Consider the following 27,218-nt stretch of genomic DNA (forward strand, 5'->3'; position numbering starts at 1 on the left):
TTCTATCCTATTTTACTGACTGTATTGAAAAACAATACTGAACTACTGAATGTTAAAATAGCTAATTTTGACAATCACATTATTTGGCTTAATACAGTAACTGAGAGTTCTAATACCAAATGTCTATGTTATTACCAAGGGTTCTGACTTTTCCTGGAAGCACTACCAGTACCTGAGAACTTCACACAGTTGGGGCTGGGGGTCAATCTCAGCGAGTGTTCCATTCCCCCACCACTCACTGGGCATCACACTGAAATACCTTCTGCCAACAATCACTAACACTAGTTCTTGTTCTCTCCCAGTTGTCCACCCTAACATAAATCTGTCTTCGATTTCAAAGTCTTAGAAGAAATGTAACTGTGAGAACACAAGAAGATGATTGAACCCAAAAATATCTATAAATTAGACTGCCAAGTGTACTGTTGCAAAATTATATCAGTTGAAAATCGGAGCAATCTGCTATTAGTTAACCCCAATATCCACCCACCATGATATAAGTACAGCTGTCCGGGAAACTGAGATAGAGTACGGGGAGCTTTTTAGTAGGCCCTAAGACTGGAGAGCTGTTGGTTACAGTGATTGCTGATCATTTAATTTCCCTAGCTAATAAAATAATTACTCTGTGGGTCTTAAATCAAAAGCAATTTTTCAGGGTGGATTCACACATCCACGGATTATATGCCCATATGACCTGTGTGCATCATAGCCTGACTGAAGGCTTAGCTTAAATGGGTTGTCTGACTTTAGCAAACGGCATTTACCATGTAGACAAAGTCAATACAAGGCACTTACTAATGTATTGCGATTGTACGTATTGCCTTCTTTACTGGCTTGGTTAATTTTTCCATCACATCATACACTGCTTGTATTCAGCAGATACAAGGTGGCCAGGATCGGAGCTACTGCACACATGTGTCTATGTGTGCTCCTATGGTCACGGCCACCAGAGAGACTGAAGCCTTTTCCTATAGTGTGCAAGCATGGCCATCACTGCTGGATTGCAGGGTGGTCATAAACCCTGGATACAAGTATGAGCAGTGTATTTTTTGTGTGCTAAAATTGTCTTTTCTGGATTTATCTATGACATGATGCTCCTTTACAAAAACATAACTCTGAAAATAAATTTCTGGTGTGAAAACTAACACAAGGAATTATGACAACCAATTGCTTTATAAATATGGCACCTGTACTGGCACATGACACCACACTTTTACATTTTCCCCAAATATGTTTTTGACCCTATAAAAATATTACTTTGTTACAAAAGAATATAATTTGCGACTACCAGCTCAAGATAACCAAATCCCCAATTCCTCTTCTTCAAAAAGAATGGGATGTCAGTGCCAGTGGAAATTGGGTAAAATGGGCAGTGGGATTTTTTTAGGGAAAACACAATAGTAATGTCCATATACAGTAACTGTGTCTGGTACTGCATGTTAATGGGGCTGGTTGAGCTGTCATAGAACCATAATCACAGGGGCCTCACTATTTTGCGTACTGCAGTAATGAGGTTGTGGAGCTTCAGCATGTGTTACTGCCCCTTTCTTTTGCTGATGGGTCAGATCATGATCACCAAGATCCTAGGAGCTCAAGCCTCGATTCTCTAACTGGAATTTTTGTTTTTACTTGTTTTTATATCCAAGTAGTCTTGATGTATAGTTGCTAAGGACTGTCCTTTGGCTTATATATCTCATGTCCATAAATGGGACATAAACATTTCTTTAACCACAACTGTGGGTAACAAAGTCAATGCTTTAAAAGTTTGTCATCTGGGACTTTGATGGCATATCACTAGGATATACCAACAAAGTCAGAGACCCGCACCAATTTCCAGAACGGGTCCTCGAAAGTGAAGGAGAGCACACCTTGCATGCGTGACATGCTCTCCATTCATTTCTTGGCTATTTTCAGCAGTCCTATAGAAATCAGTGGAGAGTACACTGCATGCGGCCACCAGCCCATTCACTTGTATGGGAATGCCAGAGACAGCCGAGCCCTCGGCTATTTTCGTCCCATAGAAATGAATGAACGTCGGCCAAAGAAATTAATGAAAATCGGTTACTCTGGAGATCCCATCTCTGAGTTCCACAACTATCTGACATTGGTGGCATATGCTAACGATATCCCACCAGATGAGACAACCCCTTTAAGAACCCATTTTAATAGACAGTATACAAAAAAAAATTGAATCTGTCCATTGCTCTTTTAGTTTAGACATATTTATGTATTTATGGAGAACCTCTTTAAGTCTCAAAGAAAATAATTGAAGATTCATGGAATAGGTTCGAAAAGAAAAAAAAAGACAAAGAAAATCCTGGAAAAGACTGGCATAAAATCATTTCATCTTAACAGTAAGAGTAGGTACAGTAAGTCATTCTTTCAGGCTATTACATGCTTTTGTTGTTACACTGTGGATATGATTTATTAGTCTATGGTGGTGTGAATATGGAGAGCAGCCAGCCAGAAGAATCAAAACCACTCTAAAGTGTTTTCTCAGCATAGTAATTAATGACTTGTTATTTCTAAAATACCGCCTCTAGATTTAGAACATATTTCAAAGCATAACAAATGTTAGATAAATACGTAAAAGTGCGACTAATGGACTGTTCTACATCTTGTAAAGTGTTCATTTCCCTGTACGATGGCTGTCTGTGTTTTCCCTTGCTGGAATACAGGTATTATTTTAGAATTTGTTAGCTTTCTTGGTTGTTTTTACACAATTTAATCTTAAACGGCACTCAAACTTCATTTTTAAACACTTTGTCAAAGTTTCTTTCGTTTCCAAATACCTAAAAAAATGTTAGAAGCGGAGTCTTGGAAATGAAGGGGATCAGCTACTCGCAACAACTACAAAGACTGTGTATGCAGTAAGAAAAGAGGGAAAGCATAAGTACATGTCCCGTTTTTGTATTTTTAATGTATTTATATTGGTATAACAGATTTAAAGGGGTTATCCGACTTAAATAAATCTATTCTAATTGCTTTTATTGTAGTCCAGTGAAAGATTCTTAAAATCGCTTTCATAACCTATCTATTACTATTTGGCCAGTTCAGTTCTGGGTCATGTGACCCCCGACGTCAGCAAGCCTGCTCTGCTGATGACGTTTCGTTTACAGCCGTCTCTCTGCTTGAGGGAGTGGCCAGGCTCTGTAAACGAAACGTCAGAGCCTCTGGTGCCCTCCTCCCTCCCCTCTCCAGCTCTTCTCACTGCCTCGGCTCTGGTATGCGATCGCTCATGCGCAGTACATACCAGAGCCGAGGCGATATCTTCTCCAGCAGCAGGGTATGTTTGTCCCTCCTGCATTTACTGGGGCTAGAGGTGGCAGTTTGTAAACGTTCCCCTCTGCATCTGGGGATCGTTATTACAGCCCTGGTCCCCCCATCCCCCACACTAGTACACATTGAACACCCCCTGGGAAATATAAATAAATTATTGGCCATCATTATTATCATCATCATCATTATTATTCAGCTATATAAAATCCTTATCTGCCACCAATATATGTATTTATCTAAGCAATATCCATATTGAATATATATTTGAATAATATAGATATTGCTTAGATACAGATAATGCTAATGGTACTTTCACACTAGCGGCAGGACGTATCCGACAGGCTGTTCACCCTTTCGGATCCGCCCTGCCGCTATTTGCCCGTGCCGCTGGACGGATCCGTTATTGCAATTCATTTCTAGATGGATCCGCACCTGGATCCGTCTACAAATGCTGTTAGTTGTCACACTGATCGGCGGATCCAGCAGGCACGCAGCTCCGACGACGGAGCTGCCGTGCAGATCCGGCGTTGCAAAACAACTGAAGGACGGATCCGTCCTTCCGGTTTGCGCATGCGCAGAACATGAAAACTGTGAAAAAGACTACAAGAGGGATCCGTCCATCCACATGGCAAGCGGATAGACGGATCCGTTATTGCAATGCATTTCTAGACGGATCCGCACCTGGATCCGTCTACAAATGCTGTTAGTTGTCACACTGATCGGCGGATCCAGCAGGCACGCAGCTCCGACGACGGAGCTGCCTTGCGGATCCGGCGTTGCAAAACAACTGAAGGACGGATCCGTCCTTCCGGTCTGCGCATGCACAGAACATGAAAAATGTGAAAAAGACTGCAAGAGGGATCCGTCCATCCACATGGCAAGCGGATAGACGGATCCGTCCTTCCGGTCTACTCATGCGCAGAACATGACAACTGTGAAAAGGACTGCAAGAGGGATCCGTCCACCCACATGGCAAGTGGATAGACGGATCCGTCCTTCCGGTCTACTCATGCGCAGAACATGACAACTGTGAAAAGGACTGCAAGAGGGATCCGTCTATCCAATTGGCAAGCGGATAGACGGATCCATTATTGCAATGCATTTCTAAACGGATCCGGACCTGGATCTGTCTACAAATGCTGTTAGTTGTCACACTGATCGGCGGATCCAGCAGGCACGCAGCTCCGACGACGGAGCTGCCTTGCGGATCTGGCGTTGCAAAACAACTGAAGGACGGATCCGTCCTTCCGGTCTGCGCATGCGCAGAACATGAAAACTGTGAAAAAGACTGCCAGAGGGATCCGTCCATCCACATGGCAAGCGGATAGGTGGATTCGTTATTGCAATGCATTTCTAGACGGATCCGCACCTGGATCCGTCTACAAATGCTGTCACTTGTCACACTGATCGGCGGATCCGGCAGGCAGCTCCGACGATGGAACTGCCTGCCGGATCACACTAACGCTAGTGTGAAAGTACCATAAAAAGTCGAAAATCCAGTACTTTTAGTCAAGTGGCCGCTCGCTGTGCACTGCCGTGCTGCGCCATAGCTCCACCACCGTCCCCTTTATAGTCAATGGGGACAGAGCGGCAGTCCAGCGGCACGGCAAAATAGCGGCTGGGCGGATCCGACAGGGTGAACAGCCTGTTGGATCGATCCTGCCTCTAGTGTGAAAGTACTCTTAGGCTCCATTCACACATCCGCAAATGGGTCTGCATTTGTTCCGCAATTTTGCGGAACGGGTGCGGACCCATTAATTTTCTATGGTGACGGAATGGATGCGGACAGCACACAGTGTGCTGTCGGCATCCGCATTTGCGGAGCGCGGTCCCGATCTTCAGGTGCGCAGCTCCGCAAAAGATAGAACATGTCCTATTCTTGTCCGCAGCTTGCGGACAAGAATAGGCATTTCTATAGCGGTGCCGGGCGGGTGTGTTGCGGGTCCGCAACACACCACGGACGTGTGAATGGAGCCTTAGTGTGATCTGGCAGGCAGTTCCATAGTCGGAGCTGCCTGCCGGATCTGCCGATCCGTTAGTCAACTGACAACATTTGTAGACGAATCCGTCTGCGGATCAGTCTAGAAATGCATTGCAAGAACGGATCCGTCTACGAATGCACCGAAAGGATGGATCCGTCTATCCGCTTGCCATGTGGACGGACGGATCCCTCTGGCAGTCTTTTTCTCAGTTTTCCCGGTCTGCGCATGCGCAGACCGGAAGGACGGATCCGTCCTTTAGTTATTCTACACTGCCGCTGTTCGGGAAAATTTCTATACCTTGCCAGAGCTCTATACCGGAAGTGAAGAGGCTGCACCGCAAGTGATGTGGCCACACAGAAATCAGCTGGATGAGGGTTTGTGCGGCATTTTGCAAGCGCAAATCCACTTGATTATAAAAAATTCATGGAAGTGCTGTGGGAAAAACACTTTGTGCACATGCTCGAAACTGTACACTGCGCGTGCGCACTTAGGTGTAGGTAGATTTTCCAGCCAAAAATGTTCCATCAGATCTCCATACCCCTGAGTGCAAACGCGACCAGAAATCATAAGGAGCAGTTCATCCTTACCGCAGAGCTGAATGCAGAATATCGAGGTCACCACATAGCAGAGTTGAGTGCTGGATATTACCACAATATCCCGCACTCAGCTCCGCTATGTTGTTACCTCGAGTTTCTGAACTCAGCTTTGCGGTAAGGATGAACTGCTCCACTCAGGGGTAGGGAGATCTTGTGGAACATGTTTCTTTTGAAAATCGACCTCTACCTACCCCTAAGTGCACACACGTGGTGTACTGTACAGCTGCAATGTGACAGGAAGTAGTGATGTCCGGATCATGAACGAATCGTTCTTTTGAATCGATTCAGTTCACTGATCCGGAGGAGTCGGTTCCTCTGACTGAGCCGATCCGAATGAAACGGCTCAGTCAGATTAGCATAGAGGCAGCAGCAGGCAGTGTAATAGGAGCCGACAGTGGAGGCTAGCCCCGCCCCTCCCCGCCCTCCAACCAATCAGAGGCAACCAGCACTGACTCACAGCACAGGGGGAGTCGCAGGGACTCAGAGACTCATTTGATTCTTTGAGTTAAAAGAACCGTGAGTCACCGAGTCCCTGCCAGGCTCCCTGCTCTGCGGCTCCCTGTCTCCACAAGTCCGTCGGGGGGGGGGGGGGGAATTAGTATAGCATGTAGCGGAGCTGTGTGTGTACAGGGTGTGTAGTATAGCATGTAGCAGAGCTGTGTGTACAGCATGTAGCAGAGCTGTGTGTGTACAGGGTGTGTAGTATAGCATGTAGCAGAGCTGTGTGTGTACAGGGTGTGTAGTATAGCATGTAGCAAAGCTGTGTGTGTACAGGGTGCATGCAGCAGTGTAGCATGTAGTAGAGCAGGAAGTCTGGTAGGGACTCGATGACATGATTCTTTTAACTAATAAACTCTCAGACAATTATCTGAGTCCCTGCAATAACTATAGCCACTACATCACAGTCTGCTCCACTGCATTCACTGCAGCAGAGCTGTGTTTGCCAGGAGCAAGTCCCTCCTGACCTTCGGTTCACTTGAGAGCCGACTCAGCAAGTGAACCGAAGATTCGATGAGCTGAGCATGCGCACTGATCTTCAGTTCACTTGCTTCTGCCGGCTCAGGAAGTGAACCGAAGATCCGATTCATGAATCGGTTCTTTTGAGTGAACTGATTCAAATGAACCGATTCATGAAAAATATCCGAACTTCCCATCTCTACTGTACAGCTGCAATGTGACAGGAAGATCTTCTGCCCTGTGTGTGTATTATTATTTTTTTTTGCAAAGTGCAGAGCAGGGTGAGGGAAAGGTCAGGTTGTTCACGCCCAGAAATATTCATGAGGCAGAGCTCAGGCTTTGTTGTTATACACCCCCTCAGCATGTACTTCAGCATGTACACAAAGCAATGACAGAACCATGAAAAGGTGTAAATATGGGTTTTAACTTGATGAAATCTATCTTAACCAAATTATATGTATATCCTGATGGATTTTAAGTGTTTTTTTTTTTTTATTAACTCGGATAACCCCTTTGGTAAATGTATCAGTGCCATCACTTTTCTATCATTTAATGCAAATAGCATATTTATAAAAAACTAGAGAGAAAACGAATCACATTTTACCAGAATTTTTCCAAAATGTGGGTCAAATCTGAATCTGAATTTTTGGTGATTCAATTTAGGCTATTTTCTCAATCAGCCATTTTTCAGATCAGAAAATAGGAAAGATGAAGGAGATTTGCATGACCCTGGCATTGTGTGTATACACTCTGGCAAGCATTTGCTGCCAAAAAGACAATATAACAAAAAACATACAAAATCCTACAGTATGGGTTGTTTTTAACAAGGCTATTTGTTACTACCAGCAGCCAGGCTTTTAGCCACATAAGCGCCCCTGCCAATTTAAGGTTACTAATGCTGGTTTGTTATTAAAAAGCTTGAAATGAGTTGTACGTATATAGTCTTAGGAGACCCCAGTATGTCATCCATAACTTTTCAGGACAATTGGAGCAGTTTTGAATTCGGTCGAATTTAGTAGGACTCAAATTGAGGCCTCGTTCAGATTTCCATTTTTCACTGACGTGTGCTGTCCGCATTTTCTGCAGCCAGCACCCATTGATTTAAAGGAGTCTGTTCACATTTCAGCATTTTTTTACTGACTGTATAAAAACGCAAGAAAAAATATGCATATGTGGTACCGCCGGATTAGTACTGAAAGTAACTACCGTATTTTTCGCCGTATAAGACGCACTTTTTTCCCCCCCGGGTTTTCAATGATACACCCGCCGCGATGCCGTGCGGCGGGTGTATCAGCTGTGAGGGAGGCGGGACTGGGGGCCGGCATCTGCTTTTAAAATGACAGCGGGGCCCGTGCAGTGACTGTGTTCTACTACACGGGCCCCGCTCACTGTATGATCCTATGTCTAATAGTTACCGTAATTGTAATTGTATGTAATCAGGAGCGCTGTGTATTGCCGGTACTTACAACTAGAAGCGGTAGGTAGCAGAGAGGAGGGAGGAGGGAGGAGGCAGGCCGGGAGGACGGGCGCTGGCAGCGTGAGTCATACGTCATGCGTCTGCGCCGCCCACTTTATGAATGAATGAAGCAGGCGGCGTGGACGCATGACGTATGACTCACGCTGCCAGCGCCCGTCCTCCCGGCCTGCCTTCTCCCTCCTCTCTGCTACCTACCGCTTCTAGTTGTAAGTACCGGCAATACACAGCGCTCCTGATTACATACAATTACAATTACGGTAACTATTAGACATAGGATCATACAGTGAGCGGGGCCCGTGTAGTAGAATACAATCACTGCACGGGCCCCGCTGTCATTATAAAAGCAGATGCCGGCCCCCAGCGTGTATTGAGGGTCATTCACTACAGGGACACTTATGGAGGGGATCTGTGGATGACACATAGCATAAGATGCTATATATGTGTCATCCACAGATCCCCCCCATAACTGTCATACACAGATCCTCATAACAGTGCCATCCAGAGATTCCCCATAAGTGTCACCCAGAGATCCCCCATAAGTGTCACCCAGAGATCCCCCATAAGTGTCACCCAGAGATCCCCCATAAGTGTCACCCACAGATCCCCCATAAGTGTCACCCACAGATCCCCCATAAGTGACACCCACAGATCCCCCATAACAGTGCACCATCCACAGATCCCCCATAACAGTGCCATCCACAGACCACAATTAGTTCAAAACCCACCAAAAGCACACCTTTTGGTTCAAAATATTTTTTTTCTTATTTTCCTCCTCAAAAACCTAGGTGCGTCTTATAGGCCGGTGCGTCTTATAGGGCGAAAAATACGGTAATCAGATTTCCTGTACAGGGAATGCCGTAAAAACAAAACCCCAAAAACTGCTGCGGTATTGCGTTTTTAATTTTTTTATTTCATCCCTTCGTAATCTTTTCCCACTTCCCTACCTGACATGAGACCTGATCCTGAGAATGTCAGAGGATGTAGCCCTGCTTTGGTCCAGTATACCTGAGATATAGCCTTAGGCTGTTCTATATCCCATGCTGCATCTGACGCATCTGTAACAGTCATAGTCCAAGCAGAGCCGTCCACAGCCATGTGTTTAACATGTGTTCTCTGGAGGAATGGCCCCTTCTTTCTGTTGAATTAATACCAATATAGATATAACCTGTAGCTGAACTCTCTTTCGAGGAATAAAATTTCCACTGCAGGATCAACTATCACGGTTTTTCTCCTGCAAATTTTAACTTTTAACCCTTGAGCTACCGTTTATATCTATATCAGTACTGTTTCACTGGAGACTTCAGACAGTCCCTGTTCTTCTCCATGTAGCTCTCATTTATGGTATTATATAAGTTGGTGCTACAGCTTTCCACTTTCCGTCCTGTCAAAATACTGTACATATAATAACCGTACATTCGTTTTGCAACAAACCTGTACGAGGATTTAATCTCCCGATCCAGTATAGCGTTTGTAGAGAGGACACCTCGTCGTGAGTCAATCAGAAAAGCGTTATTTTCATTGCCGTCCACAATAGTGTAATCTATCTGTCCATTCAGCCCACTGTCAGCATCGCTAGCAAAAACCTGTGAAGGGAAATCATATGTTAGGTTATATATAGTGCAATGATTAGAGCACGACCTAGGGGGTCACGTAGGGGATTTTCTTGATTAATTGTCACGATGGGGAGTGGGGAAAAACTCCCCACCATATAACGTGGGTAAACGGGGAAGCAGTTGGGCCTGGACACCAGGAAAAGGGAGCAGGTCACCTCCTAAGCCGCCCTAATCCTGGCCCTGACTCCTAACCGTATGAGCAGACCCAGATGGTAGGTAGGCTCATACACAGGAACCTCGAACCCTGAATCACCATGATGATCCCTGAATAAAGGTTAGGAGCTAGAGACGACCTGTTCCTCCAGAACGCAGGCCAAGCAGAAAAGGTAAGGGAAGACGAGCTGCAAGTGGGTCAGCAGGTAAGAACCCAGTGATACGACAACACATCGGAACAACAAGCACTTACCTGCTGCAGCAACAGGTTGGAGCACCAGCACCAATACTACCTAGACCCCCATGCGGACCAAATGCATGGCGGCCCCAGGCAGAGCTGCTCACTGACTAGTGGTTTCCCAGACAGACAGGGGAATGTCTAGCAACCATGCTGGACAACACATCAAACAGACCAGACATGGAACACAACACTAGACATAACAACACACCCTGTACATAAACCCTCACCAAACATATACAAGGGAAGGAAGGGGAAAATACATAAGGATGACATCAGATGACATCGATGTCTAACTAGGTGGCCCTCACACTGGAAGTATGGAATATCCAGGGCAGGAGCATAGCTCCAGCACACACCAAGGCTGGAGAACTACTGACCTCGTTCTCACAGCACCAGATTAAGAAGAGCCATGAGGCCACACCCAGAATACACCTAGCCTTGAAGTTAACCCCTCTAGCACCAGACAGGGAAAGAACCAGAAGAAGGAGGAAAGCACAAACATGCTGCACCACAACGCGTTGCCCCTGGCAACCAGCATACACAGCTAACGTGTCACGGCAAACAACAACAAGACCGTGACACAGCCGTGACATTTATTTAATAATGATCAAATAATTTCAATTTGGCTTGAAGGATTAAGCATGGGCAGAGAGCTAGCAAATCAAGCTACAAATGAATGTGGCTTTCTAAAGCATACCTTGCTTATATCATGAAGATTCCCTTCTCTGCGCCACACTGTCAGACTCCCCATTGACTTCAACAGAGATCCCACATACATGTATGCAGTCATTGGAGAGCTCGGAGAGGACACAACACTTTGACATGATACAGTCCCTTTTCTAGATGCATCTAAGGCTACTTTCACACTAGCGTTTACATTTTCCGGTATTGAGATCCGGCAAGGATCTCAATACCAGAGAAAAACGCTTCATTTTTGTTCCCATTTATTGTCAATGGGGACAAAACATAAATGAACAGAACGGAATTCTCCAAAATGTATTCCATTCCGTTTGGTTGCGTTCTCATACCAGAGAGAAAACCGCAGCAAGCTGCGGTTTTCTTTCCGTCATGGGATGCGGACACAATAAAAAACGAATCCGGCTCCTATTGACTTTCAATGGTGTTCATGACGGACCCGTGATTGCTATGTTAAAGATAATAGAACCTGATCCATTCATAACGGATGCAGACGGTTGTATTATCAGTAGTGTGAAAGTGTGCCTAAGATAACTATGTCTTTGACGATGAATCAAATGACACAATTAATGTTTTTTCTGTTTTTAGCATATAACTCCAATATATTTTCTGTATTTAGTTCTCATATTTTCTTGAGATCTGTGTTTGCTGTCATTCAATATGGGAAGATATATCTGTCCGGCATACATGATGATCACACACATTCTTGACCCATTACAGTTATCAGAGATGTCCAACCCATGAACCCGTATGTCTATCACAGGACATATATTATCTACTGGAAGTAAGCAAAGTTTTTTATTGAATGATCTTGAAAATTGTGTAAAATTGACACAAAAAGTGAAGTATATTTGAAAAGTCTATACAGATACTGTATAGCAATCGCCAAATGATTGTTCGGCATGCTACACCATTCAAAAGGGTTTTCCTCAGGATAGGTCATTGATATCTTATCAGTGAGGGTCTGACACCCGCCACCCCAGGTTACTGCAGCTCAGCACATTCACTTCAATGGGAGCTGAGGTGCAGTAACCTAGCATGGCCACTACACTTGGAAAGGAGCTGTGCTTCCTGTTCCATTCACTGTGCTAGTTCCAGCGCCGGAGGTTTCAAGAAATAGCTGATCAGACAGTATGCATACTTGCACTGATCAGATATTAATGATCTATCCTGAGGATAAGTCATAAACATCAGGAGCCTGGAAAACTCTTTTGATGCAGCACACCCATTGCATTCTAATACTAAGAGTATGGTGCATATATAGAATTAACGGCATAGCACACCACAAATTGCCGTATACTACATCTGTTTCTTTTCATTATACAAAGGATAACATTTATTTGCTGAAACCAGTTACCCCTTTAAGATTTTTTTTAATTCCGCTCAGAAAGTATGGACATATTTATTTGTAGGCTATTAGCTCATGTACAACAATAGCGCTGTTTCTGGAGAAAAATCTGACGTTTTTCTCTATTCTCAATAGAGTTTTTCAGTCACTATATTACACCCTATGTCATATCAGGAAATGTATCATTTGATCCCTTTTAAAAATGATGCCAGACAGCCAGGTGGACTTAGGTGGTATTGGTTGCATGCTCCCATGGCTAAATGTACCGAGCTCAATATTAAAGTTATGTAATTGCTATTTATGCATTTAACTGTGGTGGCTTCAACAGCAGCTTCAATGTGGAAAGTATATTCTGTATGAAAAGACGTCTGCACAGCCATACAGGCTGCAAGAATAATCACTCAAACAACAAACCCTTGCGGTAAAAGTCAATGATGCATAAAGCTGCCAGATCATGTCAGTAAAATAAAACAAGTTCATTTTACTATACTCTAATAATTCACGTCCAGACACAGTAGGAAGATAGTTGAACGATATACAATTCATTAGTTGGGTCCAGAACACAGTTTCTGAGAAAAAAAAATATCAACTGGCAGTAAAATATTAATAATTCTCTGGTGAGGTTTCTAGCCCACAATATTCATAATCCTAAACCAGTTCCTACAATTTGACGGCCATAAATCAGTAAATTGTGAAATTATAACTGACTTTGGAAAATTAATTTAGTGCATGAATAAAAGGTTCTAACACTAGAAAATGTGATCGTCATCGTTCATACAAATCTCCCATAATCCACATCATACAGTAGTTTCTCTACCTGGATAACAATCATGTTGTAGGCCTGACCTTCCAAGACCCATGTAAAGTGATGATCCCGGTCAAACACTGGTGGGTTATCATTCTGATCTTGGATTACCACAGTGACCCTGCAGTAGATAACTGACCGGCTGGTTTCGGCAGAGATGATTACATTCGTCGTATTTCTGGCTTCGAAATCAAGCAATGACGCCTCCTGTACCGTGAGGGCTCCTTAGAGGTGAAAACATTGGCGCTTATTATAATATGGTCATAAGAGATACAAATGAAATATATACTGTATATGAGAGATATACAAATATGCATACTTTAAACATAAACATTATTATATTATCATAGTTGCTAGAAAATATGAGACCAGTGGACTTTTGCATTGTATGTTTTTATTGTATATATGGTTTTAGCATACTGAACTGTAGGCATGACATTTGGTTAAATACTTGTCATAAGATAACGAGCACCTAAGCCTTGAAATTAATAAGTTGTTTGATCTTTTATTGGTTCTTTTCAGTAGGATTTTTGTGACTAATGCAATGTATGGAGTAGCCAATAGATGAATCCCCCTGATTTCAACCAGATTTAGTTTAAAGGGGTTGTACTGTGGCGTAATATTAATGACCTATTCTCAGGATAGTACAATACATTTGCGGCACACTACTTTAGAGATGCGAATCAGGTCACATTTATTAATCCGTATGACAATATCACGTTATCTGGAGTAGTCAAGAGAATAATCAGCTGGAGTAGACAGGAGAGTAGTGAAAAGTGGCACTGCCACCGCATGTATGCTGAGGAGTATATATATGGCGTCACTGTTGCTTTTTACTACTCTACCGCCTACTCCAGATTTGGCTTGATAAAGGTCTGCAATTGACTAAAAACTTTGCTTGGAAGAATCTGGATTCCTTTTGATTCATGCTGAAAATAATGTGATATTGTCATACGGATTAATAAATGTCACATGATTTGCATCTTTAAATTTTATTGTACTAGTATCTGGACTGAAGGGTCCTTTTGTGGGAACCTACATACTTCAAGGTGTGTGGTACCATTGCTATTTGGACACTATACCCAGGATAGGTCATCGATCTCATATTGGCCGGGGTGCCAGGAAGAAGTACTTTTGCAAGTGCAGCTCCTTCTTCAAATTCTTCTTCATTCAGTTGAATCCTATGCTGTGTTTAATGCTAAGTGTTATTAATTGTATAGTTAATACATTTTTATATTATTATATAGTCTCTATATATTCTCCACTAGAGTACTGCATGACTTTTGTGTCATATCTTTGATGCTTAAGGCTAGCTTCCCACTAGTGTTTAGAGAGCTCTCTGGATCAGGCATTGCTGGACGCCGCCTGAATGCCCCAATGACTATAATAGGGAACGGCAAATATTTCAAGAATCAGCTGGCCAAATACCGCTGCACGGGCAACTGGTTAAAGTGTCCATATTATACAATTCTTTCTTTTATTTAGCCCTTAGAGGACCGGGCAATTTTCAGTTTTTGTATTTCCGTTTTTTACTCCCTGCTTTCCCAGATTCATAGCTTTTTTATTTCACATAGCCATATGAGACTTCTTTTAGGCCATTAGAAAGTTTTACTTTCTAATGGCAACATTTACTATTGCATACAATTTAGGAAGCTGAAATGGGGTTAAATGGGAAAGAAAACACAGTTTCATGGGTTTTGTTTTCACGGCGTCCATTCCCTATACACTAAACCTGACCCATGCCGTTCGTTCTGTGGGTCAGTACAATAACAATACCACATTTGTATAGTGTTTCTTGCATTTTAATACCCAGAAAAATGTTTTATATTTATGTCTGTGTGAATGCTCATTTTTGCAGGATGATCTGTAGTTTTTACTGATACCATTTTGGGGTGTGTATGACCTTTTGGACACTTTTTATTAAAAAAAAAAATTGGGGGGGATTTAAGTCACAAAAAAGGGAAAGAGGGGTGATTTGAATTTTTATATCTATCTTTTTAAAAACTTTTTAACTTTTTTCCCTTCTTTTTTTTTAGGCCGCCAAGGGGACCTCATGCTATCATCAGATTGCCGTTTGTATTCAGTAAAGGAATTTGATTAAATACCGAATTGAAATTTCAGTAAATTCCAATGTAGTTTTGCCCCCTGCAGGCTTGCACTGAAATATACCAGGAATCAGCCTCATGCCTATTACTAATAAGATGAATAACACTGACAAGAAAAAAATCCCTCTAAAACTTAACTTTTACTAATTTACATGCTTATAAAACAAAACATGATTCATCCCAAAACTAAATTAGAAAAATAAAAAGATAATTATTATATATTTAATATATTTTTCTAATTTAGTTTTGGAGTTAATCATGAATGGTTGTATAATCATGTAAATTAGTAAAAGTTAAGTTTTAGAGGGATTTTATTCTTGTCAGTGATATTCATTTTCTATATATCTCTCATGGTATCTACAGTAGATATAAAAAGTCTACACACCCCTGTTAAAATGTCAGGTTTCTGTGATGTAAAAAAAATATGACAAAGATAAATAATTTCAGAACTTTTTCCACCTTTAATGTGACCTATAAACTGTACAACTCAATTAAAAAACAAACTGAAATCTTTTAGGTAGAGGGAAGAAAAAATATAAAAATAAAATAATATGGTTGTATAAGTGTGCACACCCCTAAACTAATACTTTGTTGAACCACCTTTTGATTTTATTACAGCACTCAGTCTTTTTAGGTATGAGTCTATCAGCATGGCACATTTTGACTTGGCAAGATTTGCTGACTCTTCTTTGCAAAAACAGTCCAAATCTGTAAGATTGCGAGGGCATCTCCTGTGCACAGCGCCCTTCAGACCACCCCACAGATTTTCAATCGAATTCAGGTCTGGGCTCTGGCTGGGCCATTCTAAAACTTTAATCTTCTTCTGGTGAAGCCATTCCTTTGTTGATTTGGATGTATGCTTTGGGTCGTTGTCATGCTGAAAGATGAAATTCCTCTTCACGTTCAGCTTTCTAGCAGAAGCCTGAAGGTTTTGTGCCAATATTGACTGGTATTTGGAACTGTTCATAATTCCCTCTAGCTTAACTAAGGCCCCAGTTCCAGCTGAAAAAAAACAGCCCCAAAGCATGATGCTGCCACCACCATGCTTCACTGTGGGTATGGTGTTCTTTTGGTGATGTGCAGTGTTGTTTTTGGGACAAACATATCTTTTGGAATTATGGCCAAAAAGTTCAACCTTGGTTTCATCAGACCATAACACCTTTTCCCACATGCTTTTGGGAGACTTCAGATGTGTTTTTGCAAAATGTAGCCTGGCTTGGATGTTTTTCTTCGTAAGAAAAGGCTTTCATCTTGCCACTCTACCCCATAGCCCAGACATATGAAGAATACGGGAGATTGTTGTCACATGTACCACACAGCCAGTACTTGCCAGATATTCCTGCAGCTCCTTTAATGTTGCTGTAGGCCTTTTGGTAGCCTCCCAGAACAGTTTTCTTCTTGTCTTTTCATCAATTTTGGAGGGACGTCCAGTTCTTGGTAATGTCACTGTTGTGCCATATTTTCTCCACTTGATGATGACTGTCTTCACTGTGTTCCATGGTATATCTAATGCCTTGGAAATTCTTTTGTACCCTTCTCCTGACTGATACCTTTTAACAATGAAATCCCTCTGATGCTTTGGAAGCTCTCTGTGGACCATGGATTTTGCTGTGGGATGCGACTAAGAAAATTTCAGGAAAGACCAACTAGAGCAGCTGAACTTTATTTGGGGTTAACCAGAGGCACTTTAAATGTTGGCAGGTGTATGCTAACTCCTATTTAACATGATTTTGAATGTGATTGCTTATTTCTGAACACAGCTACGTCCCCAGTTATAAGAGGGTGTGCACACTTAAGCAACCACATTATTTTAGTTTTTTTTTGTTTTCTTCCCTCCACCTAAAAGATTTCAGTTTGTTTTTCAATTGAGTGGTGCAGTTTATTGGTCACATTAAAGGTGAAAAAAGTTCCAAAATGATTTATCTTTGTCTCATTTTTTTACAGCACAGAAACCTGATATTTTAACAGGGGTGTGTAGACTTTTTATATCCACTGTATATATAGCTGCGCTACTACTACAGAACGCCTTTTCTGATTTCAGCCAAGGGAATGTTTAGCTTTCAGATGCCGTGGTCACATTTGAGGCATAACGCTAATCTCAGACATTAGCCTAGGCTGCTATGGCTCCTCCTGTGCTTGTGGGCGGGCACCATATTTAAATTGATGATTTCCGCTGTACATGTATGGTGGATGTCATCAGGGGGTTAAGGACTTATAAAGGCATATAATAATAGGGCTAAATATAGTGCAGTATTTTATGCACTACTATTACAATTTAGAACTGAATGCAATGTTTTGTATGTGCCACCACAGTTTAGTTTAGTTTTGTACATTCCCTCTTAATCTGTAAGAATTTGTAATAACCCTACATTATATATATTATATTGCATTGTACCGCATTTTAAAGTATTTCTAAGCTAATTGTAACCTAATTTTGTTTATCTTTTTATGTTTTGTATAACAATAAAAACAATATTCAAAAATGATTTATGTTATATATAAAATCATAAATGCAAATACATTTTCTTTAACAAATGCATTTATAAATTAAATAAATACATAACTATTATATATTTAATAAGAGGGATTACCTAGCTGATAAACATACAGGGCACACTTTTCAACCCTTCCCTATAAGCGTATAGTAGAGCCGACTTGTTTTATTGTATCAGCTGATGAACTGATGACCTCATTTAAAAAGATCTTTCTGCTGACCTGCTCACTTTAAGATGAAGAGGCTTGATAGATTTCATGTTGCTTCACCATTGCCCCTCATAAGGCATACCTAATGCATACTGCACTCATAAGATAGGAGTTACCTGTTTTAGAATTAAGCATAAACGTTTCTTTGTCTCCGCTGATAATTCTATAGGATATGGATTGGTCAGATGGCTTGAAGTACTTGGCCTCTACTTTCACCACTGCTGTACCTGGTTATAAGAAGTAAGAAATAAAAATAATTGATATAAAAACAGAATTGTGAAGAGTCTATTCCAGGCAAAACGTTAATATTGGAACTTTCTAAAATAGTATAAAGTCCAATCAGAGAAGATAAAGAATAATACAATACAATACATACACACATACAGGCATGCTAATTAATAAAAAAAACAAGCCAACTGTCATGTTATACAACCCCTCCCGCCCCCCAACTATCGCCCACCATTCATTATGATATAGTGACCCTTCTAGTCACTCCAGGACATAAGTATGACCACAAACACTGTAACCTGGTAGGTACACCCCTGGTTAGAAATATATACACAATATTCATATGCAAGTGGATTACAGGTATATAACTTCTATAAGAATTACAGTTCTTGTTTCTGCGATATTAACGTATTAGGTTTACAATACTCAAAATGTCCCCAATAATGACATTATGATGATACTGACCTGCTTTGCTATTTTCCAATATGTTCGCTTCATAAACATTCTGCACAAAATAAATATCCTTCTCCTGGCCTTCAAGATCGATGGTCACAAGACATGTTGATGTTCTCACTGGGTTACCAACATCTGAGGCCTGCACTTTGAGAACTGTGTTCCTGAAGGCATGAGAGATTGTTTTCTGAAGTTTAATCTCTCCTCTATCCTGGTCGATAAAAAAAAGTGGATCCGTTTCGACTAGACTATACACCACTGTTCCATTCAAGCCTTGATCTGGGTCACTTGCACGTACTGTAGCAATTGTTGTATTCACTAAGGATTGGTGGGAAATAAGACCTTGTACAAGATCCTCTGAGAATAGAGGCATGTTATCATTGATATCATCAATATGAACTAACACTTTGACGGTGGAACTTAGTGGACCATATATGCTACTGTCACTAGCTGCCACCCGGAACGCATATTGATGTTTCGATTCTCGGTCCAAGGCCTTTGCAGTTACAATGTTTCCAGTTGCATAGTTTATAGTGAAAACACCTTGGGTATCATCAATCAAGGAGTATGTTACTTCACCATTTAAGCCTTCATCTAAATCAACTGCATGAAGGCTAAGAACCATTGATCCAACAGCTAGATCCTCTCTAACAGATGTGCGGTACTGGCTCTTAGGAAATGTAGGTGGATTATGATTTTCATCCAAGACTTTAATATGCAGCTTGGCTGTAGTACTTCGCTGGGGACTGCCCAGGTCATGGCATTCCACGATAATGGTGAAACTGCTGACATCCCCTCTATCTAGGCTACGGGTGGTCCAAAGCTCGCCTGAAGTGTTATTGATGGCAAAATATCCGCCCGTGTTTCCACCTTTAAAAGAAAATAGACATAAAACAAAAACTGACACTAAAAGACAGTGGAAATATATATCATGGCAACACCATAAAAATATGTTCTGTCCAATAACATGAAACATTTCTGCTTGTACAGCGAATGTTTAAGTGTCTCTGGCATGTGACTGCCTTCTGTTTAAAACCTGTATTTCATTTAAATCAGTGGGTGGCACTGACAGTAACTTAAGAATGCCTTATCCATTACCAAGAAATGACTTTTCCAGATGTGAAGCATTTTTTCAATTGGACACACCCTATAAAATGCAGTATCTCTCTCTATATATATATATATATATATATATATATATATATCTTCAACAAACAATTCAGTGCTCTCTCCTACAGATACCAAAAATGATGAAGTTTTGGTATATCCTCTTCTCTACAACATTTGCTAATAAGGTCAAAGTTTTCCTACAGAGACTAGGGAACACTGCTTTTGAAGACTTATACTTAAAGGGGTTCTAAGGTCTGAATACTTTTGTAATTGCATTCAATTAAAAATTTACCATAGCTACAGAGTTATTTAATAAAATTTTATCCATCTGCTTAGTGCCACCTGCTGTTTGTTATTTTTCAAATTTTTCTGTCCACCTCAGTGAGGTGGACACACACGCTCACTTCCATTCTTCAATTGCCACAAGCTGCAGAACTAACTGCCAGCTTTAAATAAATCTAGGAGAGCAATTGGAACAATGAATGGGGACAGCTCTGAATACATGTGAGGTATAGGGCTGGTTCTAGCTCTGTTAGAAAGAAATTGTCATGTACTACATGCGGTCTGACAGTAATCATGGTGTAACCCCTTTTAAAGTTTTTACATTTTATTCTCTCAAAGAGGACCTGTCATCACTTCTGCCAAGTGTCATATGGAAAGATGCCCCAGAACTGTTATTGCCTGGGGAACGCAAGTATTACTTAAATAGACATGTCAGGAGAGGAGACAGGTTCTCTTTAAAATTCTGTCACTGTGCTTATATCTCAGAGATCATGGTAGTTGCTGACCATGTACAGTATATAGGTGCAATATAGAGACTGTATAGGAGATTTATCAAAACTGGAGAAAAGGAAAATTGACTTAGTAGGCCATAGAAACCAATCAGATTGTTTGTTTCATTTTCCAAAGGAGCCCTAAAAAATTAAAGGTGTTTCCTTTTGCACCAGTTTTGATAACTCTCCCCCTTTGTGTCACCCTAGAAGTCAAGCAAGATTTATTTGGCAAGTGTGCAACAGTGAGATAGGATATAGAATGGCTTGTCCGTAGGTTGGTTTGTTCACAATAATGTGCTTGGTGAAAGGAGATAGTGGATACACATTTGTTGCTGAAGAGAAAGTCAAGGGATTAAGGGTTCCGTTCTCTGAAGAGTCTTTCTGATCTTAGGAAGAAGCTTCCATGAAGGTTATTAGACTTTCATACTAGCCTGTTGGCATTCTGAGACTTGAGTAATGGGTTTGAGATATTGTGTAGACCCAGGATCCTGATGATTGTGCAACTGGATAGAATCAATTTTCATGAGAGGACAAATTTGTGGCAACCTTCAGACGATCTCAAAACCAGAGGAAAATGCTCCAGTTTTGTCCCCATTCATTGTCAATGGGGACAAAACTGAACAAACCGGAAGGGAGTGCACCAAAATGCATTCCGTTTTGATGTGTTCCCATGCTAGACACGAAAACGCTGCAAGCTGAACATACTGGATCCGGCATTAAAAACTATGTAAGTCAATGGTACTGGATCAGTTTTGGACATGAAAAAAATGGATCCGGCGCCCATGCACTTAAAATGGTATTTAATGCCGGGGACGGCATGTTCATTTTCGATATAATACAACCGGATCCATTCTGGACAGATGCAGCCGGTTGTATTATTCAAATGGATGCGATTTCCTGCAGTTTTGAGATCCTCTGACATATCTCAAAACCAGAAAGGAAAACGCAGATGTAAAAGTAGTCTTATAGTGGAAAAGGAAGAACGAATAGGAGGGGGATGTTGCGATACATAAGGTAGTCGTAGTACAGTACAATTATACACACAAAACATGACCTAGAACATACAGGGCCCAGGGTTAGGGAGATGGTCCTGAAATTATAATAAATATGTAAATATGGAGCTTATGTCAATGAAACTATAGAAACCTTTCAATGAGGTATTATTCCATAAATGTTCCAAGCATAGTGTAGGATATTCTCTATATTATCTGCTATAATTTACTAGAATGAATTTTCAAGGCGCAGGAGATTTACAGTATTTCCCGGTTTGAAAATTGCCTTTCTGCTATGATATCTTTCGACATCGGCAGCGCGAATAGTGATGAGCGGAATAGGCAATATTCGAATTTGCGATATTTAGCGAAATTTGTGATCTACAGTCATTGTTTACTTGATTTCGAATAATCGGCAATGTAATAAATTCGCAATAAATTCACGATTAGAATATTCAACACTATTCGCGAATACGAATATATAGCACTATATTCTAAATATTCAGGAATTCTCAAAGTGGCGATATTTGCAATTAAAATTCGCGATTAGAATATTTGAGCTCAACACTATTAATGAAGGAAGTCACGTGTTGTGAGCTGGCATGGTGGGTATATAAGATGTGTGTGAAAAGCTGTCTGCACACACATCCCTTGCTGTCATGGGTAAAAGGGGTGATCAGAGTTGCAAAAAGAGATGATTATTGGCTTTAGGGCCAAGGGTGGCAGTATTTCTGAAACTGCGCAGTTTGTGAACTGTTCTCATGCGACTGTGGTGAAAGGGTATTGTGAGTGGACAAATGGCATTATTGTGAATCAGCAACATGGAATCTGTGGAGCATCATGTACCATTGATCTGAGAGGTGAATGTTGAATATGAAGTGAAGCCGCTCACCACCAAAATGAACCAGAAAGCTACCAGATGTGTGTCAGAGAACCGTATTGTGTATGGGGCTCTGAAAGAGGTGGATGGTCACTGCTAATGAAGTTGTATCAGCAGGAAAGGCTTCAATTTTCGCTGCAGTATCAGAATTGGACCTCCACTTATTGGCAAAGGGTTGTCTTCTCTGATGAGTCTAGTTTTCTACTTCATCGAATGGATGGACGTTGGTGTGTCAGGCAAGAAACATCAGAAAAGAAATGCCCTGCAACCATTACTGGAAGAACACACTCTGGTGGGAATGTTTTATTAGCATTCTCTGGGCCCCTCATCCGTGCGGAAGGTACTTTCAACCGATTTGGGTATGAATCCATCCTTGCAGATCACATACACCATACACGAAGAAATTTGTCACAAAGCTAACTTCTTTGTGAAATTCAGAATAGCAGCTGAATTGAATTTTCCAAAACTTCGCTCAACGGCTGTTACTCTGGATATTAGCTGGTGGTCATGATACTGTGAATCGACTGTGTAAATTAAAAAGATGGAGTAAGTAAGCAAAATGTGTGCGTGTGTGTGTCAGCTCTCTATTATTTTACTACCTATAAAAATACCATTCTTAGATTAATACTACATGTTCATTGCTACATGAATAAATCCTTTTGACTACATGAGTATTCTTAATGTGCACATGGGACTGCTTTGCAAGTGATGCACTGGTCAAACTATGCGGGGTTGCTCCGCCAGAATATTTCTGAGGATGGTGACACAACTTCTCTGTCTAAACAATTAATATCAGGCTTACCTAGAAGAGACAACTATTATAACTAACATCATGTGAAGCTTGGTTCTATGCCTTACCAGTATCATACAATATTTCAAATAGAGGGGACTTGCTTGATAAAAAATACATTTTACACAAAATCTGAAATAGATCTAAACAAGATACTAAATTATGTGATCGCTAACATTGAGAAAACAGGAAACAAATTTTAAGGGTAGAAAGTTCCTGAGATGTCTGACATATAATAAACTGATCAGCACAAGTAAAATCCTGAGTGCAATGCTGATTTAAATTTAAACATCTGCTCAGACAGTTTAACAAGCATCATTAATTACCAATTATTTGGAATTGTATTCTGCCATTGTTGCCAGCATCCTTGTCTATGGCCAGAACTTTGTGAATTATTCCCAGATCTTGGTTTTCAGGGACATGGATCTCAGCCTCAGGAAGTAAGAGCTCAGGAGCATTATCGTTCTCGTCCAGCACTGTACACACAACGGTCGCTGAACTGGAGAATGATGGGGATCCGCCATCTGTCACCAGTACTAGTGATGAAGAAATGGCAGTAAATGCACAGCCAGCATAATTAAAAAGGAAAAGTAAGGAAAATACAGAGCAAATGTATTTTATTACTAAAAGATAATGGCTCCAAACAACAATGAACGACTAGATGTAGCACAGCCCAAGTCTTTCTGAGATACTGTAGCATCACCCTCGTTCCTGTCAGATTATACTATATGCTATACAGCCACACAAGAGGATGGAGGGTTCAAGATACAGCAGGGGAGGCTATCGCACAATTAGGCAGACTTACAACATTCAAGAGAGTAGTGAAGCTGGGTGACAACCTCTTTGGGAGCTGTAATACCACTCCTATTAATTGAAATTGATATAACTAAGAAATGGTTTCATCAAACTTTCAAGGTCTATTTTAGAGAGGATTCATCTTTAAAGACCTTTTTTTTCACTTTTTCTTATTGATGGCATATCATTAGATAGATTGAAGGTAGTGGCAAAGGTGCTAAGAAAGCAATGATCCCTACCGACTCCTATAGACTGTCTTCAGGAGTCCCATTGTTGGCTCAGGATAGGTAATGGCTGACCTGTCTGCTTCGAAAACAGAGTGGAAATGACAGGAGCCAGAGGATACCAAGGCTTTTTCAGCATCAATGTCACTTCCTCTGAGCAATAGTTAGAGATCACAATAGTTTGACTCCCCTGCTTGGACTTTGATGACACGCCCTAGCCATATGGATACATATAAATGTACTATATTGAAGTGGTTGTCCTGGGATTCTTTAGAAAGCACTCAAAGTGGGATAAAAATAAAATAAAAGTAGGCATACTCACCCTCACCAAGCTCCCACAACTCCTGATCTGATGCTTACCAGGTCCCCACTAGTCTCTACTTTCTGATCCTGTCTCTACACCAGGAAATGCTTGGAGAAGACAGCTCAATCACTGCCCACAGAGATGAGCCACCAGCCCTGGCATGACGAGAGCAGACCAGTACGTAGAGACCAGCAAGTACACAGTTAGCGCTGGAACAAGAGTAGCAGGGAACTGGCTTTGTTTTTTATTTTTTTTACTCTCCTGGACAACAGCTATAAATCAGGAAAACCCTTTAGGATGGCTAGAAATAGTGACTATTCTAAGGTTTAAAAAAAATGTACATTTACAAATGGAATTTTTATTCTGCGGTGTTTGCATATGTACGATATCAGGATGACTCCAGTCATGAAATTTTCATGTTGTGTTTTTCTTATTGAACAATCACATAAAAACATGGTATATGAACCCATACAACCTCCTCCATGTCTAATGAACAAAGCTGAAATGACTTTCCAATAGGTTTACAGTACATCCATAGATATCTGCTCAGAGGGCAGATTAACTCACAATACTCCAATGTCCTTCCTCCTAGTTGTAGGACGTTAGTGCGGCCTAGTACAATATATACAGTGCAGTCGTTGTGGTCAGTGCAAGACTTACCCCTAATAATAAACTGATCCTGTTTCTCTCTGTCAAATGATGCCGCTGTAATCAGCTCTCCAGTATCAGGATTTATTCTGAAAAATCCATGTGCTGGACCTGGCAACATGTGATATGTCAGTGCAGCATTGACTCCTGAAAAATGAAACACACAGGAAAGGGGTCACTTTTTCCAATGGCACCAACAGTTATTGATGATAATTATTTTCTGAATCCAGAATAACAAATCCAGTGCTTGCTTGTGCTATCAGACTCGATTGAAAAGACCTATCATTAGACCACAAAATCCTACAGGGAACTAAGCGTCTGAAGGGATAATTGGGCCGGTCCTTAGTACAGCCTATACAGTCCAATAGCAGACCACTCTTACAAAAGCTAACAGCAGAAGACGACACTTACTGCCGGGGGTTTGTTATTAAAGGGGGGAACTAAAAAGAGGGAATGAACTTAGATGGACGGTGAGCCCTCAGTGTAAGTTTCCTCAAGCAATTCCTATAGAATATATATGGTCAGCATCTGAGCTCTGGGAGGACACTTTATATAAACATTCTTCATCCATGAAACAAGAACCAAGTTCAGAATGGTAAACAAGGAAATACATCATTTGCACACTAATGTTTGTGCTATGCACAATAATGCAAGCAGTGATCCACCCTGGTGCCTCAGTGGTTAGCACTGGTGCCTTGCAGAAATAGGTTTGAATCCATCTGCATGGAGTTTGTATGTTCTCCTCATGTTTGTATGGGTTTCCTCTGGATTTTCTAGTTTCTTTTTACACTCCAAAAACATACTAATAGATTAATTTGGAATTTAGATTGTGAGCCCAAATGGGAAAGTGAGATGTCAATCTATCTACAGCGCTGCAGAATATATTGCTGCTAAACAAATGAGTAAAAACAAGAAAAAGGAATAAACATGGGCTGCTAGTGATATACTATAAGCATGAGCAACCTCCGGGCACTACGCAGAGAGTTTTTACCCTCTCTGAAGTGCGAAGAACTAGAATTATAGGGAGGATAATATTTTATAGTTTGTGGTTACATTAAAATGTAATTTAAGGAAAGTAGTTGAAAGTCTAACGTAAGACTGGGCAACAGCGCCACATAGTGGTTAGTCATGGTAAAGACACAGGACCTTATTCTGCTGCAGTCATTGTTACCATTTACTGTTACAGCGGATGATATAAGTAAGCCATCTACTAATATATTATATTTACTGTCAGATGAATGATGAGAAGGGCATGGTGTGATAGAGGAAATGCACTGCTTTAAATTTACAATCAGGTGAGACAAGGAAAACATGCTGAAAACATAACTGACACTTTGTAGAAGCCCTTTATAAGTCAGTGGGCTCTAACAGGCGCCACTGGTGTGCAACGTGCAATGGATCCAACACAACATTGTCTATTCTTTATATACGGAAGCCGCTATGCAGTGAACACAGTCTTGGTTACATTTGTTGCTAGGAAAGCTGAGTTACAAGAAACAGAGCTATCATCTCAATAGTGGTTATTACTCATCTTTTCCAGAGAAACATATCTGCCTTTTTATACAGCAGAATAATAGTAAAGAATGCATTAGTAAACAAAGCATAGATTAGATTGTAAGCTCTTGCGGGCAGGGTTCTCTACCCCACTGTACCAGTCTGTTGATAGTTTCTTGTAGTTTCTTGTTTTTTATATTTGTGTAACCATGTCTGGATGTACAGTGCCATGGAATTAATGGCACTTTAAAATACAAAAAATAATAATAATAATAATAATAAAACAAGCATATTTTTCATTCCATTTTGGTTTCAGGACAAAATTCTTCAAGAGGTTTTCTGCAGTGAATACATCAAAAACAGTTTTAATGCACAAGTTTAGTAGTTTTCAAAGCACCTATAATCAGTACATTACGTTGGACTTATAAGGCATCTGTCAGCAGACTTGAAACTGGCTGACCTGTTGCATGTGCGAGAGGGCGCAGCAGGTGCAGAGAAAGCAGAGCCTCTGGGTGAGAAAAATGAGGTTTTAATACATGCAAATTAGCCTCTAGGAGCAAGGGGGCGTTGCCATT

General features: G+C 41.1%; 1 protein-coding gene across 1 annotated transcript in view; it reads right to left on the minus strand.

Annotated features, from left to right (window-relative positions):
* The window catches only part of DCHS2 (dachsous cadherin-related 2), a 377,954-nt gene that overhangs the window by 31,820 nt on the left and 318,916 nt on the right, over positions 1-27,218 (minus strand). The window contains 6 exon segments of the mRNA XM_040419885.1: positions 9,720-9,871; positions 13,157-13,368; positions 18,069-18,179; positions 18,646-19,503; positions 23,505-23,714; positions 25,162-25,296. Coding sequence (XP_040275819.1) covers positions 9,720-9,871; positions 13,157-13,368; positions 18,069-18,179; positions 18,646-19,503; positions 23,505-23,714; positions 25,162-25,296 — 1,678 coding nt within the window.

The sequence above is a fragment of the Bufo bufo genome, chromosome 2 (assembly GCF_905171765.1).
Source record: "Bufo bufo chromosome 2, aBufBuf1.1, whole genome shotgun sequence".
Classification (NCBI taxonomy): Eukaryota; Metazoa; Chordata; class Amphibia; order Anura; family Bufonidae; genus Bufo; species Bufo bufo.